At 59.2% G+C, this 21,781-nt stretch overlaps 3 protein-coding genes across 3 annotated transcripts; 1 reads left to right on the top strand and 2 right to left on the bottom strand.

Annotated features, from left to right (window-relative positions):
- Positions 1-77: 77 nt before the first annotated feature.
- A1Q1_05865 (uncharacterized protein) lies at positions 78-530 on the bottom strand (the record flags this gene model as incomplete). The annotated part of the gene is made up of 2 exons (XM_014321074.1): positions 78-410; positions 468-530. 2 exons carry the CDS (start codon positions 528-530, stop codon positions 78-80), a joined length of 396 nt encoding a protein of 131 aa, XP_014176549.1.
- Positions 531-5,494: 4,964 nt separating this feature from the next.
- On the bottom strand, positions 5,495-8,701 carry A1Q1_05864 (uncharacterized protein; the record flags this gene model as incomplete). Its single annotated transcript, XM_014321073.1, has 8 exons — positions 5,495-5,763; positions 5,920-6,001; positions 6,045-6,167; positions 6,267-6,444; positions 6,535-7,359; positions 7,405-8,199; positions 8,277-8,469; positions 8,527-8,701. 8 exons carry the CDS (start codon positions 8,699-8,701, stop codon positions 5,495-5,497), a joined length of 2,640 nt encoding a protein of 879 aa, XP_014176548.1.
- Positions 8,702-11,682: 2,981 nt separating this feature from the next.
- A1Q1_05863 (uncharacterized protein) lies at positions 11,683-12,451 on the top strand (the record flags this gene model as incomplete). Its single annotated transcript, XM_014321072.1, has 2 exons — positions 11,683-11,712; positions 11,771-12,451. 2 exons carry the CDS (start codon positions 11,683-11,685, stop codon positions 12,449-12,451), a joined length of 711 nt encoding a protein of 236 aa, XP_014176547.1.
- Between the last annotated feature and the right edge of the window lie 9,330 nt (positions 12,452-21,781).

Raw genomic sequence — 21,781 nt, 5'->3', positions numbered from 1 at the left:
ACCGCTAGTCTCAAGCCTTGACAGTCAAGCGACCAGCGGTGCGGCAACCTGGCCTGAGGGCCAGGTACCCGGGCAGCCTATACTACCTCGAGCACCTCCTCGGGGTGTTCCGGGATACGCCTCGAGACCTTGCGGTACTCGCGCAGCGCCTCGCGGAGGCGGTAGTACTTGCGCAGCTTGCGCTGTTCGCGGCGCTCCTCGCGGCGCTCGTAGGCGTCGAGCTTCTGCTCGCTGAACACGAGCTGGCGCGTGCCGACGTCGAGGTAGGCGTGGCCCTTCTTCGTCACGCCCGGGAGGGAGATGAGGCGGCACTCGTGCACGGGCAGGAGGTCGTCGGCGGGCGTGGCTGAGAGACACTGCAGAATGATGATGACGCTGAAGAAGAGGATCAGGAGCACTGGTGTTGGCATCTGGGGTTAGCTCGCGGGCCGACTGGCAGCTGTGAGAAGGGGTAGAGGTCTACTCACCGACTCGACGGCTCGGGACAGACTTCCGCGCGAGGCAGACAAGGTCTCGAGGGCTTGGTCCATAATGGCAGGAAAGGTAAGGAGTGTGGGTGAGTTTGGCGAGAGTAGTGTTCAGTGGCGGCGGCCGAAGAGATGGGCAGGCAAAAGAAAAGGCAACAGGCGATAAGTGAAGAGATGTTGAGAAGAAGGAAAAGAAGTCGACGACAGCCAACTGCTAAAGCACAATGAACTCGATGTCCGCAGTCACTAGCTGCAGAAACGGGCGGGTGTGCTGAGTGCGTGCCGAGGGACGGGGGCACGGGGGGCACAAGGGCGAGGGCGTGCGTGCGGTGCGGCGTGCGGCGTGGCGAGGGCGCAGGCGCGGACGAGGGGCGTGAGGGGCGTGAGTGATGGGCCGGGAACGGGCGCGGCTGATGCGAAGCGCGGGCCGTCTTATCAGTGCAGCTGAGGTAAAGGAATGAACAAGGGTGAGGAGGAGTGACTGTGCACAACTCGAGCAACACCGTGCACTTTTAAAGACAGGCTTTGGTGGAAACCCCAGATCGAGAGCTCCGATGTGTGTTTCTTGTGAAGTCCGAGAGGCCCAACGCAAAGCAAAAGCAGAAAGCAGAAAGCAAAGCGTGAGCCAGAAGTTGAGGTTGAGGCTGAGCCAAAATGAAACCCTAATCAGCGTTTCAGACACGGAACCCCGGTTCGTGGTAGAGGTACGTGAGATGGCAAGGTTGGAGGGGCCAGGGACACGGCGTCTTGGCCACCTGCGCAGTGCCGTGGTGGGGTGTGCGCAACGAGGGAATGGTCGAGAGGCACGACAGCTTGAAGCAGGAACAGCAGGTACGTATACCGTGGCCAGGAAGGACCCCGACGTGAATGCAGGCGTGCGTGCCTTGAGCTTGTCGTGCGTGAAGTGGAGTGCGTGCGTGTAAGTTGACGTGAACCTTTCGACGTCGGAGGGGTGGCCGAAAGAGGTAGCGGAGCCAAGTAGGGGAAAGCAGGAGCAGAGGTAGAAAAGCAAAAGTCGACGGCAGTCGAGGTTGTGCGAAGGTAATGAAAGCGAGCTGAGCCGGTCAGTCACTGATGTTCGAAAGCTATGGGCAGATGAACGGTGAACGGGGAGGGCGAAGCGGACAGACAGCCAAGGTAGTATTAATAGTCACTGGGAGGGACGCGAGAACGGGCTCGTGTGTGTGAATCAGCCGCAGCAGCTGCATCGCACCCCTCGCACCCTCGTGTCCATCCTGCATGACGTGCAGAGTGGGCAGCATGAGCAGCAGCGATCAGGCATGCCAGGCATGTCGGGCATAAGGCATGGCCCGTATGACAACTCTGTGTATGACACGCGAACGCCGGCGGGATCGACGATCAGCGCCAAAAGTCCAGACATGTCAGACGCAGACGCCACTTGCATGCACTGACTCGGTGCAGCAGACTGGATCGGTGAATACACCTCCCCTGCACTCCCCTGGTCCCGTCGCCCTGGAACTAATGACACACTCCCATCGATCTCGCCGGTCCCACCGATCCCATTTTTCATTCGGAGTGGGCTCCAAAACTGGCGCTACCCGCCGATGATGCTCGCCGAGACTGATGAGCGCTCGCTTGAGGCACATGGCACATCACGATCCTCGTTTACTCTCACGGGATTCTCCAATATCATCACTGCGCAGTCATGGCAAGACCCGGCAGAAGGGGAACAAGGTGTGGTAACCTCTGGTTCGGAAGGCGCAACTCACTAGCTTGTATTCACCTATTCAATTTCAGGAGCAGGTACACTGTGGCGTCGGCGTATGGGGCATGATCGTCTCAACGCTGGATATTTCAGTTGAGACCGGTGTGCGTGTGTGCGTGCCGGTGTGCTCTGCTGATGGAAATTGGATCGAAATGGAGTGCGTCGTTTCGGGAAGAGAACTGCGTCGCACGAGCTGGCTTTTGTTTGAAGGGAGGAGACGAAAGTTACGAGGTCGCAATGAGAGAATGGAGGAGGAGGTTCCGGGAAAAGGCTATCGCAATTCAGTCGGGAGAGTCGAGGATCGTCGCTGAATGCGTCGGCAGCGACAAAGTTGTGCGCGCGCGAGATGAAAACAAGGATGGAGGTGTGAAAGACGAAGGCGTAGAGAAGGTGAAGAACAGCAACGACGCCAATGATCAAGTACTCCAAACCGACCAGCGGACGCTCGTACGTGACGAGCTCCCCCAAGCATGCTTTGAGACCCGCCCTGACGGATGACAGCACCCAGAACCCGTAAATGCTGGCGAAGGACAGGGTTCGCGCCTCTGACGGCAGTTCCTCTGGTGCGGTAACGTAACCCGTGCATTGACGGGTTGCCCGGCGCGCCCGGTGGCTCCCAGGCTCGCTTCAGCCCAGATGTCGCAGGCAGAATCCAATCTGGCGCATTGGAGAGTCGCAGTCTCCGCCAAGTCCGAGCTGGTATCAGCAATCGGCCGCTTCCAGTCTCTCTTCTGCTGAAGCTCTGCAGCTCTCCAGACAGAAATGCCCGCAAAGAAGCAAAAACAAGAGTTAGGGCTCAGCTAGACTGCCAGGCGCGCAGGGACAAGCCAAGGGGAAAGCGTTTGAACCAGCCAGCGTTCGGCGGGCGATTCGTCATCTGACACTTTCTGCAGAAATGACGGGGAGCAGCGGGCAGACCCCCAAGGACCTCTCCCTGCCTGCTCCCGGGATTCCACTTGATCGAGGTCCATGTTTGGCTCGCTCTCAACCGAACTGAGAATGCAGAGGACATGCGAGGATGCCGTAGTCCCGGCTCTTGAGACGACCCTTGAGCTCTCCGTTCCCTGATCCCAACCCTGATCGAGCCCTGGCGAAGTACTGAAGGGTGCAAGGAGGAACCATGAAGGGGGAAGCTGACACGGTCTGGCAGAGAAACAATTCGCACCTCGGACAAGTGCGACAAAGTGCACGCGCGCGCGCTTCCCACATTCTGAGCCCGACAGCGGCACCTGCCGTCCTGCCGTATGCGGCAGAATCCCGCGCGGACACGGTACGCCACCGCTTGATCCCTTGCTGAGTATCCCTGGTCGCCCGCGGTTGACGCAAAGATAGCGCCGTTTCACCTTTGGACCAGGTTGCCTCAACTGAACAATACTACGGCTCCATTCGACATGATCGGGCTTAGCTTCGGAGGCATCTGCGCGTGCACCTTCAATTAGTGGGCGCCTGTACTGCAGGACATGCAGAACAAACACCCCGGTGCTAAAAGCTTGAAGACTAGAAGAGATCGAAGACAGCGTGATTGATGCTTGTGCGTGCATGCGTGCCTTGCCTGTCTGGCATGACTGCGGCGTGCACTGGGAGGACCTTGGAAACGGCACTCCTGCCAGATGGGCTGGCGTCGACGCCCACTGTTCTTACTTCTGGCACAGTGAGGAAAACTCTGAACGCCAAGTCTCCATGCCCCTCCGCCCTTCTCGGGCTTCTCGGGAGGGGATGCATGACGCAAGCAAGCCCTACAGACGAAGCACCGTCCAATCGTCCAGCAGGAGTACGCCGACAACCATCAGCGAACTTACAGTGAAAAACTTTGAAGCAAAGTGTAAACCGCCAGACAGAAGCAGCAATGACCGATGACAGCACCTCTGAAACCCCAAAACTATGCTGTATGAAGGGCACGCTGCACGACGAGTGACACTGGGACCGGGGGCATGGAGAGTTCGGCGGTGTGAACTCTACAATCGAGATGTTTCCCACTGTGGCAACTTGCACCTGCGGACTGACGGCAGACCGGAGCGGGCAGTCGGCGGGCACCTCGCGGGGCGTGGAAGCGGGCGGCGAGGCGTGAGACCGCCTCCCTTTCTTCCGTTTATGCCGTCAAGTGTCCGCCGCTCCTTTGCCTTGGGGAACGGCATCGTCTACGCGCCCTATGGGAGCTACCGCACTGTTTGTTCCTCAACGCCCCGTTGCCCGTCTCCGCTGATTTCCAGGCGGGGCGGAGCTTGCCAGTGTCCTTTGACGAGTGAGCGAGTGCTGCGCCGAAGCGTATTGCCGCCCTCCGAACATGGAAGGGTGACACGATCTTGTGCGGTGGTGGCAGTTGCTGGATCCTCGCCAAGCTTCTAGTGACGGCAGCGACCAGCTATGCTCTCCCCGTCGGCGCGACAAGCGTCAAGCCTGTTTTGCATAATGGACCGGCTCAACCTTGTCCATCTCATTTGCTTGTTCCAGCTGGTCAGAGGCCTTAGCCTCGGCGCGCTCCATCGAACTGCATGTACGTTGAGGTCGGAGACGTCCCGTCCACGATCATTGCCCAAATGCTAGGGCACCATATGTTTCGCGGCGAATGCGGCTCCGCTCCTGTCTCCTCAGCTCCTGTCAGCCGAATTCTCCTTACAGCCCAGCGACTGCCTGCGTGCTATCACTGCCTGATAGAGACATGGGCAGAGCTTCCAGTCAAAGGCCAACGGCCTTCTCACGCTGCATACGGCCTCGCTGTGATCCAGAACGATCGAGCTAACTGCTGCCTGCTGCCTCGTGGACGAATGCGTACTGCCAGACACTGGGCCCAGCAGCTCGATAGGCTGACAACCGGACGGCCTGACGTCTGGACGGGCATGCTCAGAAGCACTACGGTCATGCCACTCACACCGCTCAGCCTGGGAACCGACGACCACTGAATGTGCACCCAAAAACTAAAACCGTAGCCATCACAAGTCTTGACCCGGCTCCACACGGCCAGACTCGACCGTCATCATCCTCGACTTGGAGCTTCCCGTGTAATTCATTCCTTCGACCCAAAGTGACCCAAAATACCAGCATGCACTCGATGTTACGCTCGACTCCACAACGCTGGAACGCACATATGGAGGTGCATCAGGCACTCGTAATGAGCATGCAATGTTGGCGGGTAACTGGCTACGTACTCTGGCCAACGCTGCGCATAGGTCTGGTCGGAGATTGATGGATTGAACACTGAAAAGTTGGATACGATGATCTATTAAACGAAAGCTCGGTGCGGGATGATGTTTGCACGGGAAGCAAACATGGCGTCGCCAGTCCTGCTGCGCCGACTTGGCACTCAGTGCTGCGAGGCATGTTCGGCTGGCAGGTACTCGTGCCGCCTTGCTGAGCGGGCAGCCTCCTCGGCCTGCCTGTTCTCGACCTCCTGGACGTGACGGAAGAGACGGTGGAAGCCCTTGGCGAATCCGCGCTCGAACGCCGCCTCCGAGAACTTCTCCGATGCAAGTTTGCGCGCCGCCTGGCGCATCCTGAGCTGCTGCTCGGGCGACAGCGACAGCACCTCGTGCATCGCATCTGCGAACGAGGCGGCATCCGTCGCGTGAAACCCTGCGTGTATCAGCATGTATGCAAGCGATGTGGGAGGTGAATATGAGCGGGATGCGCATTGTGCCTGGGAGCACTCTGTTCGGTTCCTGGAATTGCGTCGAGTACGGCAGCCCACGAACAGACGCCGGCGACCACCGAGGAGATGACAGCACGTACCGGTTCGCTGGCCCTCGTACGGAACCACAATGTCGAGGAGCGGGCCCGCGGACGCGTGCACAATGGGGATGAGCCCCGCAGCCTTGCGTGTTAGCTTCTCACGCCCACCGCACTGGTTCGCTTACCATGAACTCGACGACGTTGATGCCGAAATGCTCATCCTGCATCGTATTCAGGCCGATCGACGCTCGGCCCAACTGCCGCACCACCTCACCGTAGGGCGCGTTCACAAGGAAGGTCACATGGTCCTGTTGCCGTCAGCTCTTCCCTCCTATTCACCGGGATGGGCACGATTCAGCGTTATGTGTGCAGCACCGAGCTCTTCATACACGAGTGCGCAAACTCACAGTCAAACCCAACTCTAACGCAAGCTCGCGCAGTGAGGTCAGACGTGCCTCATCAGCTGGGCCTCGGGAACCGCCCATAAGCGTGACATGGACCTTGCCAGGCCCGGACTTGTACTCGGGGTGCTTCTCGAAGAGGATGGCGAGCGCCTGCAGCTGTTTGGCATGGTCCTTCTCGGGCCTGCGAGTGTTAGCATGTGTTGACATATGCTCATGCTCGAGCTCCCACACTAAACATGAGGAATGAGAACAAGTGCTGGAATGGACGTACCTGAACTGCGCGAGCGAGACCAACTCGCGGTCTCGAGTCTCCAGGTCGCCGAGCTTCTCGAGCTCGGTCGTGTCACACGGCGGATACACGACTTCACACTGGGAGGTGTTTGTAAGTTCGGTCTGGCCCGCCGAATCCTGGTTCCCAAACTGCGGGCCAGCGCCACCTTCGTCATGCAGGAGGAGCTTGGCGAGGAAAGATCGGCGGCCAGCACTCAGTAGCGACTGAATGTGTGCCTGGGTCCATGAAGAGTTGGTCATTGTGTATTCAGAGAACAACAGCGCATTCGCGTACAGCGTCGTGAATATCCGGTAGTACACGAGCTTGGCCCATGTCTTGAGTGAGCTGTTCGCAGCACCGTTGTTCTCCACTCCAGCAACCCGCTCGCGCACACGCTTGACCATGTCGGCGCTGACAGTTGGATAGTGCGTGTAGGAGCCGATCGCCACATCACCACCTGTGATCAGTCGCACAAAGGGTAGTGTGAAGGCGTAGCCCATCGTGTCGATGAACATGTCGCCCCAGACACCATCCTTGCCGCAAAGGCCCTGGAACGCGAGGTAGACACTGCCGAGCGATTGGCCCAGCAGAGTAAACCGCTTCCAGTATGTGTCAGAGATCAAGTGGCGGGCCGGAAGTGGCACGAACGCGAGTGTGGCTGGGTTGAGGTCGATGGAGAACCTGTCGTTGATCTTGGCCAAAATCTCCTCCTTCGACGCCTCAGGATAGTCGCCAGAGTAGACGAGAGAGATAACCCCGGGGAATTCGCGCTGGATCCACTGGATCGCCGTCCAGAGCACACGCTCACCCCCACCACCGGCGTTGCTGTGGTCAGCTTGAATCGCCCTGCTAAGCTCCTTATTTACTCACCAGTAGGGGTGCCAGAAACCAACAACCAGCCGCGGCTTGGCCATGTGCGGAGCCACAGTCGTCGTACCGGCAACAATGCCGTGCTCCTTGATGCCTAACCGTCCCAGAACAGCGGCGCGGTGGACTTCGTTACGAGCTCGGAGCCTGGTCAGGGCAAGGTGGAGGATACCAAAAGCAAGTAGCGCGAAGATCGGCAGCACGCTTCCAACGAGAAGCCAGTTGACGCCAACGTGATAAATGAGAACAGCGATAGCTCCTGCAACCATCACTCCACACTTGAGCAGCGCGGACGTAGTGCTGCCCTTCAGGAGATACCACGAAACGAAAGCGATAACGCACCACACGACATCAAAGGACACAGAAGAGTTGGCTGGGTGCGAGGCGGCATTTTCAAGAAGATACTCAGCGATGCTCTCGCCGCTGGAAATCACGCGGAGCACCTCGCTGGTGTTGACCATAGCGACCGCGCCAGCCAGAACCACGAGGATGGGGATCAGGATCTTCCACGACATGCCGAGCAGGGCCTTGCCAGATCGTGGGACGAAGAGCAGCGGCACGATGACTGCCAAGTGGATCGAGAGGAGGGCGGGCATGAAGTTCTCCGTGCTGGCGAACATCGGCATGACGATCATCGTCAGCAGCGCGTCCAGCAGACAGAACCACAGCACGATGCCAGCCTTGGGGCGCACACTCGTTGGCTCGTGTGTGTACATAGCCGTGATAAACAGTGCGATCGCGACGGAGATGGCGACGAGCTGCCCGAGGACCATGTACGCAAGGGGGTATTTGATGTTCCTGTGAGCGCCTGACGGTCAGCTCTCTCCATGAGGTCATGCAGCGTACTTTGGTAGTAGATGGCTGCGCAGAAGAACACGGCTGCGGTGCAGATGAAACTGCTCCACCACCAATTGGGGATACCGTCACAAACAGCACGCCAAGCCTGCTCAAAAAGCGAGGTATTGACGAGCCACTGGCCCATCGTGGGTTGCTGCTGTGTTCTGGCATAGTTTCTGTACGACCACTCGATGTCAGCTGCACAAACGGCGATCTGCTCACCTCCATGAACTTGAACATGACTGCACTGTCAGCTGAACCGAACTCCAGAATCAAGCTTCCACTTACAAAGCCATGTGCAGATCAGAGCGCCGATTGCGACCCGGATGAAGGTGAACGGCTTGCCTTCCAGAAGGGCTTTCGGGGACTTCTGCGATAAGATGGAGGTGAACACGAAGCCGAACGATGCGAAAATGATAGAGAAGTAGCCAATGAAGATGGCCCAAGCCACCAACTCGTTCATCTTGACGGCAAGATGAAAGTCGTCGTGCGCTTGGGAAAGAGTCAAAGGATCAAGTAAGTCGATGCGATTGCTGCTGCGCTCGTCGTCATGACACGCACAAGCATTTAGCCGCTTATCGGACGCCAGAGTGGAGGTCGCGGAATCACGTGATCGCTATTCGACGCCGCCCAGCCTGAAAGATGAGCGAATGTTCGGATGGCGATCCACCGTCACAACAATCTCTCATCCATCCAGCCTGGAGGCCCGAATCGCAGGGGAAGCTAGTCAAGATGGGCAACAACTCCGATAAGATGTACGTGACCCACGCGGAACACGCCGCGGGTCACCACACCGCGTCCAGTGGTGGCAAGCAAAGGGCCAACAACCAGGTTCTCCGCCTTCCTTTGTGAGTCTGCGAGTTGACGGTTGAGCTGAACCCAGTGACTCTTGCGCGCTCTCGCTGCAGCCCTTCAAGAATCCTGTTGCTGTTATTGCCGACACCCCTGAAGGAGAAGAGCGCCGCGCCGATGTATTCGACCTCCTGAACATCATTCCCTACATCAGGAAGTACAAATCAAGTGAGTGTCAGAATGAGACCTTCTTGCTGACTTGTGAAGACCCAGTGACGGGAAAGCCTCTTGAGACAAGTCAGCTTATAAAGCTGAACTTCTTCAAGGTGAGATCAAGACGCTATTCGAGCGCTGACTGTGCAGAATTCTGAGGGAGCTTACCACGATCCGATCACGTTCAAGGTCTTCTCGCCCCATGTGCACATCGTCTTCTTGAAGAACACGGTGAGCCTAACGTGTTAGGTCAAGCTAACGGAAAGGGAAATGTGTTCGACATGGCATCGCTGCAGCTCCTCGCGATCAAATCCAAGTCTTGGCGAGATCTCGTGACCGATGAGCCCTTCACTAGGGCGGACATCATCACCATCCAGAACCCGAACAACCTGAAGGCGCGGATGCTGGAGGACTATGATTACCGTAAGAACGAGAAGAAGGTTGGAGGTATGTTACGTTATCTCATGAGCATTCTGACTCCAGATGACGACTTGGCTGATGATCCATTGAAGGGCATCAACGTGGACGCGGCTGGTGGTGCCAGCAAGGTGCTGAAGATGCTGGCAGAGAAGGTGAGTTGACCCCTCTGCCATTACTGACACAGCAGACGAGATCCGAGCAGCCTTCAGCGGAGAGCACGCCGCCACCTCAGAAGGAGAAGGAAGGCGTGGTCGCCAAGCGACAAGAAGAGCAGCTGGCATGTAAGTAGAGTGCTTCCGCCTCTATCTGACGTTAGACAACGCTACGAACTTCACCACAGGACGTCAAGCGGCCTCCCTTACCAGCACATCATGGGCGCCGCAAGTCAAGAACGAGAGGGAGCTGCTGGACGAGGAGGAGTACATGTTTGATGAACTGAAGAAGCCGACCAAGGAGAAGGAGCGCCTGAAATCAAAGGCTTACGCCACCATCATGACAAACTACGGTGGATTGAACGTCGAGCTTCATGGCGATCGAGCACCGAAGACGGTTTACAACTTTGTTCAGCTGGCTAAAGAGGGCAAGTACGACAATGTCGTCTTCCACCGTCTCATTCCGGGATTCATGGTGAGTTAACATTATCAACTCCCAGGCTGACGTCAGATCCAAGGTGGTGACCCTACTGGTACAGGACGAGGTGGACAGAGTATCTGGGGCGAGCCTTTCAGAGACGAGTACATGGAGAAGGGCGCTTTCAAGCACGACAGTCGAGGTGTCATTTCCATGGCGAACAGTGGACAGAACTCGAACGGTTCCCAGTTCTTCATCACGTTCCGCGAGACGCCACACCTTAACAGCAAGCACACTGTATTTGGGAAGCTTGTTGGCGGCGAGGACGTTCTGAACCGTATTGAGAGAATCCCCGTCCGACCAGGTGGCGACCGACCTACAAAGGATATTGTGATCAAGAGTGTGCAAATGTAAGCTTCTGCTTGGCTCGCGAAGCTGACAACAGTCTTCAAGATCCGTTTGAGGACTTCAAGAAGAAACTCGCGGAGAAGCTTGCGCGCCGCGACCAGTCCGAGGAGGCTCAGCGGAAGCGAGCAGAGAAGCAGGCTGCCCGTGAGAAGGACCGAACGACGTGGCTTGGAACGCATCTCGGAGACAAGTCTGAATCGGCGGCCCAGCGTGACGAGCGGAAACGCAAGGCAGACGAGGCTGGGGTGGGCAAGTACCTCAACGCGGCGTCTTCGGCCAAGAAGCCGGCGGCCGCGCCTATCGAGTTCGGTGGCGAGAAGAAGAAGCGCAAGCCTGGCGGTTTCGGTGACTTTTCAGGATGGTAGAGCGATGTCGTGCGATGAGATACGGTGCTTTCAATAGACATATCAATTCTTATGCATTAGCAGTAGTCATGTTGTACTTGCATCTGCCGCAGAAGGAGACAATTGTGGGAAGTGGTGAACAGTGAGGGACTGCGATCGGGCACCGCCGATCATGAAAGGCTAGGGCGGTTCCGGTTCTTGGTGGGGAATTCGTCGGTGCGTCAATCACTGACCGACCAACCGACCACTCAACTTTATCCGTTGGCTCGATTAATCTTGACAACGCTCATCTCTCCACACCTTTCGATACTCCACAGAGCCTGGGTTACGTGCCAACATGCACTGCCTAAGGCCAATCCTGATCTTCTCGCTCCTTATACCGATGCCGGTGAGTCGCCCCCGCATACGTGGAAACGCAGATTATGAGCTGACACGATTGCTTCGTCCCACCCATGTGCACACGATCTCATATCTCGCACACTGTCCACCATCGGCGCGCCAACATTACCGCCTCTTTCGGCTGCTCCACTCCCATGGTGCAATCGCTTCATCTCCGCTGCGTCGTTATGACCGTCGTCGTGCGCCGCATGTTCGCTGATCTACTGCGCCCCTCGCTCGCCACCTCATCGCTGCGTTCCTGTTACAGTCGGTCTCGCCGTTCCTCCTGGCGGTCCTCGGGTTTATCGCCTACTGGACGATGCGGCCCTGCGGCTACTGCACCACTGTTGTGAGTGGACGCTCCCCTTGCAAGCTATAGGCTTTCGCCAGACGAGCTGACACAGCAGATTGCCATTCTTTTCTTTTCGACATCCCCATCGTCACCCTTCCTCACCCACCTTTCCCCCTCCCCTGTGCCCCCGCCTGACAACACTCTGCCGCTCGACTCACCGATTCCGAACCGCGGTGCGTTTTACCTGAACGGTCTGCGCCTGTTCGACCCCACGCTCGTCGGCTACCGAGAGATGTCGCGCGTCTGGCACGACGTCGTCAACGGTCAGGACGAGGTGTCCGTCGACGGGCTCGGCTGGTGGCCGGGCAAGTGGAAGATGGGCATGAGCTCGTTCGGGCCGAAGGAGAGCGACGGCGCGACGAAGGTCGTGAATGACGGGGGGGGTGAGGACGATAGCGACTCAGCTACACTGGCTGAGCACGCGAGCGATGCCGATGACGCGGCCGCCGACGGCGATGCCACGAAGGCTACGCCCTACATTGTGCACACCGAGTCGCCTTTGCCCAAGCACTACGTCGACCTGCGGTTCGGTGGGCTAGGCTTCGTGCTCGACCTGGGCTGGCGGCGGACGGACGAGGGCCTGCGCTGGGAAGTGGAGGACACGATGCGTGCGGCCGCGCTGAACCGCCGCGCCGGCCCCGCTGCGCCCGCCAAGAAGGACGTGCTCGACAGCACCGAGCCGCAGCGCGCGCAGCACTCCGGCTGGCTCCGCTCTCCCTTTGTCAACTCGTGGTGAATGTAGATCTGACTATGCATGTTGTACAACGCAGCACGCAGCAGCGCGTGACGGTGAGTCACCCAGGTCTTGTGCGCACGAACGTCGGCGATATCACCGTCTTCCTTGCGTTGTGGGTCTCACTGATATATTGTTTCTCTTCTCTGGATGCTCACAACTGCTCACAGCAGCTGACACAGCTCATCACGGCATCGCAGAGAGACACACTGGCATCCCGCTGGTGCCGAGGGTCCGGCTGCTGTGAATGTGCTCTGCACTCGCAATCCACTAGTGCGATAGTGCAACCCGCTCACTTCGCAAGATCTGCTCATGTCGGCTGACCCGAGTTGGAACGGCTGGGCAACAACAGCCGTACGTACCATGGCGGACTGGAACTGAGCATCTCCGATGGACTTGTGCTCACTATCAATCGACACCGCGACGAGCCTGTCTTTCAACAGTCACATAGTTAGAGCCGCGGACGAGATTCCTGATCGGCATCGCCGCACATCCGACGAATGCATATCATGCCGGCTTTGCCGAATGCCGGCTACCTAATGACGCCAGGTATACTTGTTGGGCTTTCTGCGCTTCATCATCGAGCGCCTGTGCCTCAGCGCCATGCGTTCGTCGTGGCTCATCTCCTTGCGCCACCAGACCGCGTCGGGGTTGCGGGGCTTGAAGTAGTCCGTGATGAGTGCCGGACGCTTGAACTCGAGCCACGGCCGAACGTCACGCCAGGTGAAGACGTCCTCCCATTCGGTCGAGAGCAGCCAGTTGTTCATGTACATAAACTTGACGCGGGCGAGGTACGTCTGCGTGGCGGCTATGCCGTACTCTGCCTCCAGGACGTCGTGCAGCGCCTCGCGGAACTTTTTCTCGAGCTTGGCGTGCGTCGCGACCCCTGTTTGGATGGACGAGAGTGTAGGCCGCCACTGGGCTTAGGTGGGGATGATGCTGCTTGCGTTGACAATTGTGACCCGGCGAAGTTTGTGGAGCAGCATGGGGACGACCGCCTCGGCCAGCTCGTACCAGAAGCCGTCCTCCCAGCAGGATTCGTGCTCGTCTCCACGGTCAAAGGTGCCGTAGTCCCCACTCTCGTCGTTATACCTGGTAGGGCGTCCCGATGCAGAGCAACACGACGGAGAGACCTCTTGCGCTGGCTTGGGGGTCCAGAACACGAACGTGAGCTCTTCAGCGTTGCGTGGCAGTGTGGTGCCTATGCTCCCTTTCAATGGATACGCCAGCGACTCGAAGAGCTCCGCGCAGACTGGCTCGCCCTCGACGTCTTCACTGCAGTTCCAGTCCTCGATTATACCGGTGTGGATGTCGCTCATGCCATCCGCGTTGAGCACGATGACGGCCTCGCGGACCGTCTGGAGCGCGGACAACGATAGCAGGTCGGGATCGACGCGGCCCCACACGACGGGGACGTTGCGGAGCACGAGCTTGTCGATTCTTGCGTTCTCCAGGGCGAAGTGGAGCATGTAGCACTGGAGAGGGCGCACATAGTGCCCGTCTTCGAGGTCTTCTGCCTCAGGTGCTGGGCCGGGATAGCCATTGAAGACGTGGGCGCTGCTCAGATTGTCATAGTCGTCCGGGGCGAAGAGGTGGACGGTTAGCACCCGGCATGATGAGACCTGGGGCGGTGAGGCGAAGTTGAAGAAGGTCTCGCCCTCAGGCGGCGCTGAAAAATGCTCATGCGGTAGCACCGTGAGGCTGCTGAGGTGTCGAGGGAAGGACCGCGGACGGTCGCTGCCTCGCCACCTGCATCGGTAGCAGCCAAGAAGAGGGAATGTAACCCTTCCGTAGAATTCGTCAATAAGCACAAAGCGGGAGAGAAGAGGAAAGACGAGGGCCTTGAAGGCGGAGTTGACGAGCAGACATTGCCCGAGGGCGCGAGGTCGTAGATGCCCGAGAATGAGACTGACTACCTCTGGCGGTAGTCTGGTCAGGTGCTCCTGCATGGCGGCAGGTGTAGTCGACGAGCGTGTTTCGAATGGTAGATGGTGAGCTTGCAAAAGGAAGGCAGTTGTTTTATCGACAATCTGTCTGGAGTATGTGACATAGATCTGAGTCAGAAACCACGCTGGCGATCGACTTGCGCCCCCATGCGTCCCTGCCCTCGATCGCATTGTAAGTCAAAGTTAGCTCGCACGTACCAGACACAGACAGGTTGACTATGCATATGCGTGGCGTGGTACAAACATACAATAATTGCTCTCGTCATAGCACCTCACAGCTTCTCGTCCGGCAGTTCGAGGTGGCGCTCAATCTCCACAATCGCGCGGCCGATGCCCTCTATCGTCTCGTCGTGCTGCTCTTCTTCTAACGTCTGACTCTGCGAGTCGGCCGTGACGCGCTTCACGAACTCCTCGTTGACCGAGTTAAAGTCGCGGAGGGTGTCGAGCACGCCCTCGATCTTCTGCCTGACTGTGTCGCCAGGCAGGAGCGTGTGCAGCGCCGTTGCGGCCGGTCCGTGGTGCACGACTACTTTGGCGACGAGCAGCGCGAGATAGCCGTGCAAGAAGTCGGTGAGCGCCGTGTCGTCCTCGCTTGATTCGGCCGACGTCATGTACATCTCGGCGAGGTGGTATGCGAGTGGTCGCGGCGAGCAGCGGCACGTCAGGGCGCAAGCGCGCTTCTTACAGCGGGACACGACTGCTGTCAGCTAGGAGAGAAAACTGGTAGCTTACAGGTAGAGGAGAGGAGGGAAACATTGTGGGGGCCCGCGAGCGCCATCGAGCCGAAGAGCGCCAGCACGAACGACTGGATACCAGCTAGCGTCGTGTGCTCGGTGCTCACGGCGTCGCAGATGTCCTGTCGCAGGAGGAGGATCCGGCCTAGTGAGGCAACAACCTCGGCGCTCACATCATCCTTTACGTGTGTCAACGAGACCGCCGGTGTCAACACCTCGAGCGCGAGCACAGCACATCGGGCCGCTGAACGTTAGTGACAAACAGGCGTGGTCAAACTTACCGGTCTGACGTAACTCGTCATCTTCGTCTGTCAACGCTACAGCCATCACGACGAGGGAGTCATACAGCGGCTGCAATCGGAGGTTGTCCTCCCCGATGCTCGCCATGACGAAACGGTGCGACAGTGCCCTCAGGCAGTGTTCGATCGTCGGCAGATCGACCGACTGGTCTTTCGGCAACAGGTCCTGGGAGTTAGCCTGAAAACCATCCTTGTAACTCACGAGTCCCTTCGAGTACAGCTCTACTCTTAAGCGGAGCGGCGACACCTCTGTGTCTAGCGCCTGTAAGAGTTTCACGCCGACGGCCTCCTCCTCGAACGCAGACTGCAAACTTGGCCACCGGTCAGGGTTCTGCAGGATGTGCGACAGGACCGATGCAGCGATGTATCGCGTCGGGGGCCCTTCATTCTCGTACTGCGTCTCCACGTTCCGTCCCATCGTGCGGAGTTTCGTGACCTCATCGTCAGTTTACACAAGCAATGGCACCTGAAACTCACAATTGCGTTGACCTTGGCGGGGTAAGCTTTGTCAAGAGGACCGGAGGACATGCCAAGACCCTTGCCGATAACCTGCATGACAGCGGTCGGGTGCTCGACCAGGACCTGCTCCATGCTGATTCCGGAATGCTGAACAATGTACAGGAACAGAAGACACGCCGTGTCCATGATCTCGTCGTCGCCCCTAGCGGCTGAGAGGGCCTCGAACACTGGCTCCGTCTGTCCACACACATTCATCTTCGTAAGCCACTCCTGGTCGCGCTGCATGCTGCCGAGGATGTCGAGCGCGCTGATGTCAGCTACTTCCAATACGTCCAGCTTACCTTGTTCTCCGCATGGGGGGCGAGCCGCCGAGTCCCTCGAGATAGTAAGCGACCTCATCCATGAATTGACGGTTCTCGCCCTTGCTCCTCATGTCGCTAACACTTTCCGGAGCCTTGGCCATCATAAGCTCGTCCATGAGGTTGCCCTGTCCGCCAGAGATGGAGAGCATGGACTCGCTGCCTCGTGTTCGCTCTCCCGTGAGTCCGTCCAGGACGGGGTGCTCGCCATTGTCCACCTCGTACCGTTTCCGCAGCTCGGCGTACGATTCGCGCGGCTCATCGTCTGGCATTTCAACCGCTGCGGCGAGGTAGCTCCTTCCCTTTCCATAGGTGCGCTTCGCGCCTCCGCTAGTCGGCTCGGGGAGGGGCGCGAGGGCACGGGGCGGGGTGTTCTCCCTATCCCTGTCCCTCTCCTCGCCCTCGTCTTCCTCCACATCCATCTTCGTAGGGGAGATCGGTAAGCTCTGGCTGCTGTGGAGCTTTGGCCGCGTCTTCTCCTTATCTTCCTTGGGCGACGGGGGCACGACCATACTCTGCGCCTTGCTCAGCATCTTCCTCCTACGGGGCGGCGCCGGCGCGCCATCATCTGACTTGGCAGACTGGGCAGGTGACACGGCTGCGAACAGCGCAGATAAGTCCCGCGGACTCGCAGGCGGCGCGGGCGAGTTGCGTGGCCGTAAACGTGTCGAGGATGTCGGCGTGGTAGGCTTGGATGATGGCTTGGACAGAGCGGGAGGCGGCATTGATGCGGACGCATCAAATGTCCGGCGCCGTTTCAGAGGTGGAGGCGTGTTTGTGTTACCCGATACTCGGCGGAGGGAAGACGAGCTCGATGCCGGTGAGCCTGTGCGTGGGGCCGATGGGAATCGCGACGATGACACTCTGCTCGCTGCAGAGAGAGCGCTGTTAGCGCTGACAATGCTCAGGTCGCCGAGCACGTCGTTCCTCTCGTCGGCTTCCCGGACCCCATTCCCGTTTCGGCTCGGCGGAGGCGGGCTCGTCACTTGCGATTGCGGTGCGCTCGATCCCGGCTCGTCGGTCTCGGTGTCACTATCGGACCCGGAGCGGGGGCGAGGCGCACGCCGGCCGTACGTCTTGCGCACGCGGCCTGACAACATCGCGATCGTGGTGGGTGATGTGATGCACGATTTAGCCTTGTCCTAGCTACCCGACTTGTCACGTCCATCAGTGCCGAGCGATCACGTGTTCCTCCACCCGCGTCTCCCGCATCGGCTTCCTCCGTTTCGTGAACGGTAGGCAGTCTCCCACATTTTGCATTGTCTCTAGCTATGGCATTTGTGCCCACGATACATGCAGATTTGTACTCTATTCAAGGATAAAGATGTTGTACTACATTTGACAATATTACCTTCGACCACCGTAGCCTCCGCCGCCATATCCACCGCGGCCACCACCACCACCGCCGCCGTACGAGCCGCCTCCATATCCGCCACGGCCGCCGCGCGGCGGGGCACCGTACGGGTTGGGAGGCGGGGGAGCGCCGTAGGGGTTCCTACCCCCTCCGCCGTAGCCGCCGCCTCCATTTCCGCCGCCGTAGCTCGACTGGCCGCCGCCATAGCCACCACCACCATAACCACCACCGCCATAGCCGCCGCCGCCGTAGCTTGAAGCACCGCCTCCGTAGGCAGTACCACCGCCATAAGCGTTGCGGGGAGGGGGATACGGGTCACGGTAGCTGGCAGCGGGGCCGTTGTAACCGCCGTAGCCACCACCTCCGTAGCCGCCACGACCGCCGCCTCCGTAACCGTCGTTTCGAGGAGGGTGACCGCCGTAGCCACCACCGCGTCCTCCTCGTGCCGGACCACCACCGTAGCCGGGGCCGCCACCACCGCCACCGCGATCCCGTCCTCCACGGCCGTGACCGCCAGGGCCGTCAAACTGACCCTGCTTCACACGTTGCCGGTCGTTCTGGTTAAGACGAGTCGGCAGCGGTCGGTAGCCCTTGAGGAGCACTGATCGATGCGAACCCTTGAGGGGAGGGTAGAGATATCGGACCGAAATGGCGCGGTTGTTGGTGAGGTCGGGGCAGTCATCGATGGACGGCAGAGGCGTGTCCATGCTGGCGCCGGGGACGCAGAGGGGGTCATTCAGAGTACCACCGACAACACCCTGCGAGCGCTCGGCGTCCAGCGCAACAGGCGGAAGGGGCTTGCCATCCGGCCTCGGTTTCCGGCCGTACAGCTTGACGAAGGGGTCAAAGAGCATGTTCTCCTCGGCGACAAACATGCGGGGCTCACCCCAGGTGTTGCGGCGCTTCTCGTCCTGGCTGAGCTCGGGCTCCTTGCTCTTGAGCGCAGCGAGCAGACGGTGCTGGTCGATGAAGGGGAGGAGCGCGACGCCCTGCCAAGCCATCTTCTTGCCATTCATATCGATCTCGAAGTCGCTGGGGTAGAAGTCGATGATGGGCGAGTCCTCCTCAATCATGAGCGTTTGCAGCGGCTCGGGAAGGTGGATACGCGACGCGGCGGGGAAGACACCGAGCAGCTGGCCGAACGGCGTGAAGGGGTTGCCCTTGCGGAACTTGATGTCCAGGCTACCGACGTCGTGGAAGTCCTGCGCGAACGGCGCGTAGTGGTATGGGTAGTACCAGTCCCAGGCGGGGACACCCTGGTAGTAGTACTCGAGCACCCAGCAGAGGCCCTCCATATAGGAGCGGGTGATCTCGCTCATGAACTTTTTGTCCGAAAGCTCAACGCCAAACTTCTGGCGGTAGTAGCGCTCTCTGTATCCAGGCTCCCAGAGACGGACAGTGTCCTCGTACTCGACGGTGCCGTCAGGGTTGACGTGGAGCTTCTTCTTGGGCACGACCTCATCACCGGGGTTCGGGGCACCCTCCTCGTCGTCCTTGCCGGTCTCGCTGCCGGAGCCATCTTCGTCGTCGTCGGCCTTGCGCTTCGTTCCACGGGTCTCCTCGGCATCCTCAGCATCGACCTCCATGTCGTGCTTCTCGTCGCCATCGGCGTTGTCCTCCTTCTCGTCGCCCTCCGCCTTGTCGTCCTTCTCATCACCGCCCTCCAGCTCCGCCTTAAGGGCTGCAGCGGCGTTTTGGTTGGCCATACGGATGGCACGGCGGTTCTTGACAACATCGAGGTTGCTACCCTCCATGGCGGCGAGGCCTGCTTTAAGAGAAGCGGCCTGCTCGGCGTAGGACATCTTCTTGCCGGGTTTGACGGGCTTGGGCGGCGCAGCAGGCTCCTCCTTGGCAGCCTCCGGTCGGCTGGGAAGCGAAGGGTGGAGGCGGCCACCACGGGCGGTGTCAGACGGATTGACCTGGACGTAGTCCTGGCCGTTCATCTGCATGCTACCGGGCGCAGGAGGCTGGTCCTTGTCATTCTTCCAAGTACCGTTCTCCATGTCCTGTCTCCGGTGGTCCTCCTTCCTCCTTCGCTTGGCGTTCCGCTCCTGGCGGTCCTCCTGCTCCTTGCGCTGCTGGAAGATGTTGTCCTCACGCGCAGCAATGCCGTCGAGAATGATCTGCGCGCGGCCGAGGTTGACCTTGCCGTGGTTAGTGAGATATCCGCCCATGCGGTCAAGCTCCCGCTTCCAGATCTCGAGGAGCGTGTCGATGGCTCCCTCACGGATCTCGAGCGAAGGAAGATGCGGCAGGAAATCGTTTCCGATGAAGAAGATCATGAAGATCCAGTCGTCAATGGCGAGCTCCTGGTCAAAGGGGAAGGATGTCGGGACGTTGAGCTCGACAGCGAGGTAGTCACGGAGACAGGCCACGTCGAGCCAGATGAACGGCTTCGGGTCCTCGGGCTTGGCCTTGGCGACGACGTTCGGGTCGGGCATCTTCTTCTCGCCCTTGCAGTTGGCCTTGATGTGGCCTTCCTTGCCGCAGTTGTCGCACACGCGGGGTCCGCGCGAGCTCTGAGCAAACACGTCCTCACGGAGAACGCGGAAGTTCGGCTCGTGGGTCGCGAGCGCAAGCATGATGAGATCGGCGTCGAGACCGTAGATCGCATGGCTCGTGTTGGGATCCCACTCAGGGTACGTGCGCTCACGGCGGATCCAGTCGACGATCTTGTGCTCTCCCTCTCCGGGGACCGACGCATCCGAGATAATGACCTTGAGCTGCGGTGTCAGTTATGCCGAGCTGGAAGATAACTCACGTCCTTCCATCCGGGGTCAGTCGAGAGCTTGTGCGAGACCCAGTACTTGAGCGAGGCGGAGAGGAGGTCCATGAACGGCGTACCAGGCGTGATGGCGTTCGAGTCCCACGACTTCTTGTTCTTGGTCTCATCCGAGACGGTCTGGCCCATCGCCTCGAACATGGCGATCTGCTGCTTGCGCTCCTCCTCCTTCTCGGCGGCCTCCTGGGACGCACGGAAACGACGCGAGCGCTGCTGGTTCATCTTGGCACGCGGCGCGACACCGTCGATAGCCATGAAGAGCACTTTGCGCGGCCGGGCCATGTTCACGACACGCTCGGTGTACTTGAACACTTCGACCATCATGTCCTGCTCGGTCGGCGGGGCATCACGACCCTCAGGGTGCGTACACGGATGGACGATACCATTCATATCCACTGGAGTCTGTTAGCGCCTCGAAGTCCTAGCAACATACAGTAGAGGTTATCGACTTCAAAGCCATTCGGGTTCGCCGACTCGTACTGGACGGGAATCTCGACGATCGAGCCGTCATCTTGCCGAACCTTTGTCGGCGTATCCTCAACGACACGCTGCACAATCTTTGGGTACTTCTTGGAGAGCCATCGGAAGAGGGCGGGAACACCCTGTTGTCAGCTCAGATGTCCACAACACAAGCTACTCACCATATTGGGCTCAGAGGTACAAGCGACTCAGAGAGCGCTGGGTGTCGACCGGGCTTCGGCGGAGGGGTATCGGTCTCTCGGGGGAGCTTCGTAATCCGCCTTCCTCGTCGGGAATCGATCCAGTCCAAGCGCGATATGCCTGGCGGATGTCGGTCGGAAGGTTGTGACGTCTCCGCAAGCTCTGTCTGTTTCTTGGATGAAACGGACGTGGATTGCTGATTGACGCGGGGTTGTGGGCGGATTCAAGCAAGCGATGAAAAGGTCGGTCGCGAAGTAGCGCAAACGGTGGCAAGACCTTCGTTGTGCCTGGCTCCTGGCCTCTCATTTATTTGTTCCCGCGTTCTGCCAATCCTACCCTCAAGGCTACGGGGCTCCGCAGCCTTCCCGTCGCCTTGGCTGCTGGTGCGCGTCCCGCCTGCCGCCTGCGGTGCTGTCACAGGTGAGCCTATGTGCACAGGGCTGGAGGCTTACGGGTGCACATCTCTTGGGATCTTGGAGCTGAGCGGCAACATCTTGCTACCGCATCATCGCCCATCCAAGCAATGACAGAACTCGATTTCCCAACACTGCGGAGTCGCGGCGAAGCCCTCGTCGCTCGCATGACGCGCCCGTACCGCAAACTAGACCGGAGGAGCAAGGTGAGTCACACAGTGGAGTAAGGGTTCACACAGGCCGTGGCTGACTGCATATCAGATAACGTTTTGGTGAGCTGCAGCACGTTCGTCGTTCGTCGGAGACTGTTTCGACGCCGGCGATCAG

Source organism: Trichosporon asahii (genome assembly GCF_000293215.1).
Source record: "Trichosporon asahii var. asahii CBS 2479 unplaced genomic scaffold scaffold00075, whole genome shotgun sequence".
In the NCBI taxonomy this organism is placed as follows: domain Eukaryota; kingdom Fungi; phylum Basidiomycota; class Tremellomycetes; order Trichosporonales; family Trichosporonaceae; genus Trichosporon; species Trichosporon asahii.
Note: the sequence above shows the minus strand (reverse complement) of the source record. Positions and strands in the feature narration are given on the sequence as shown.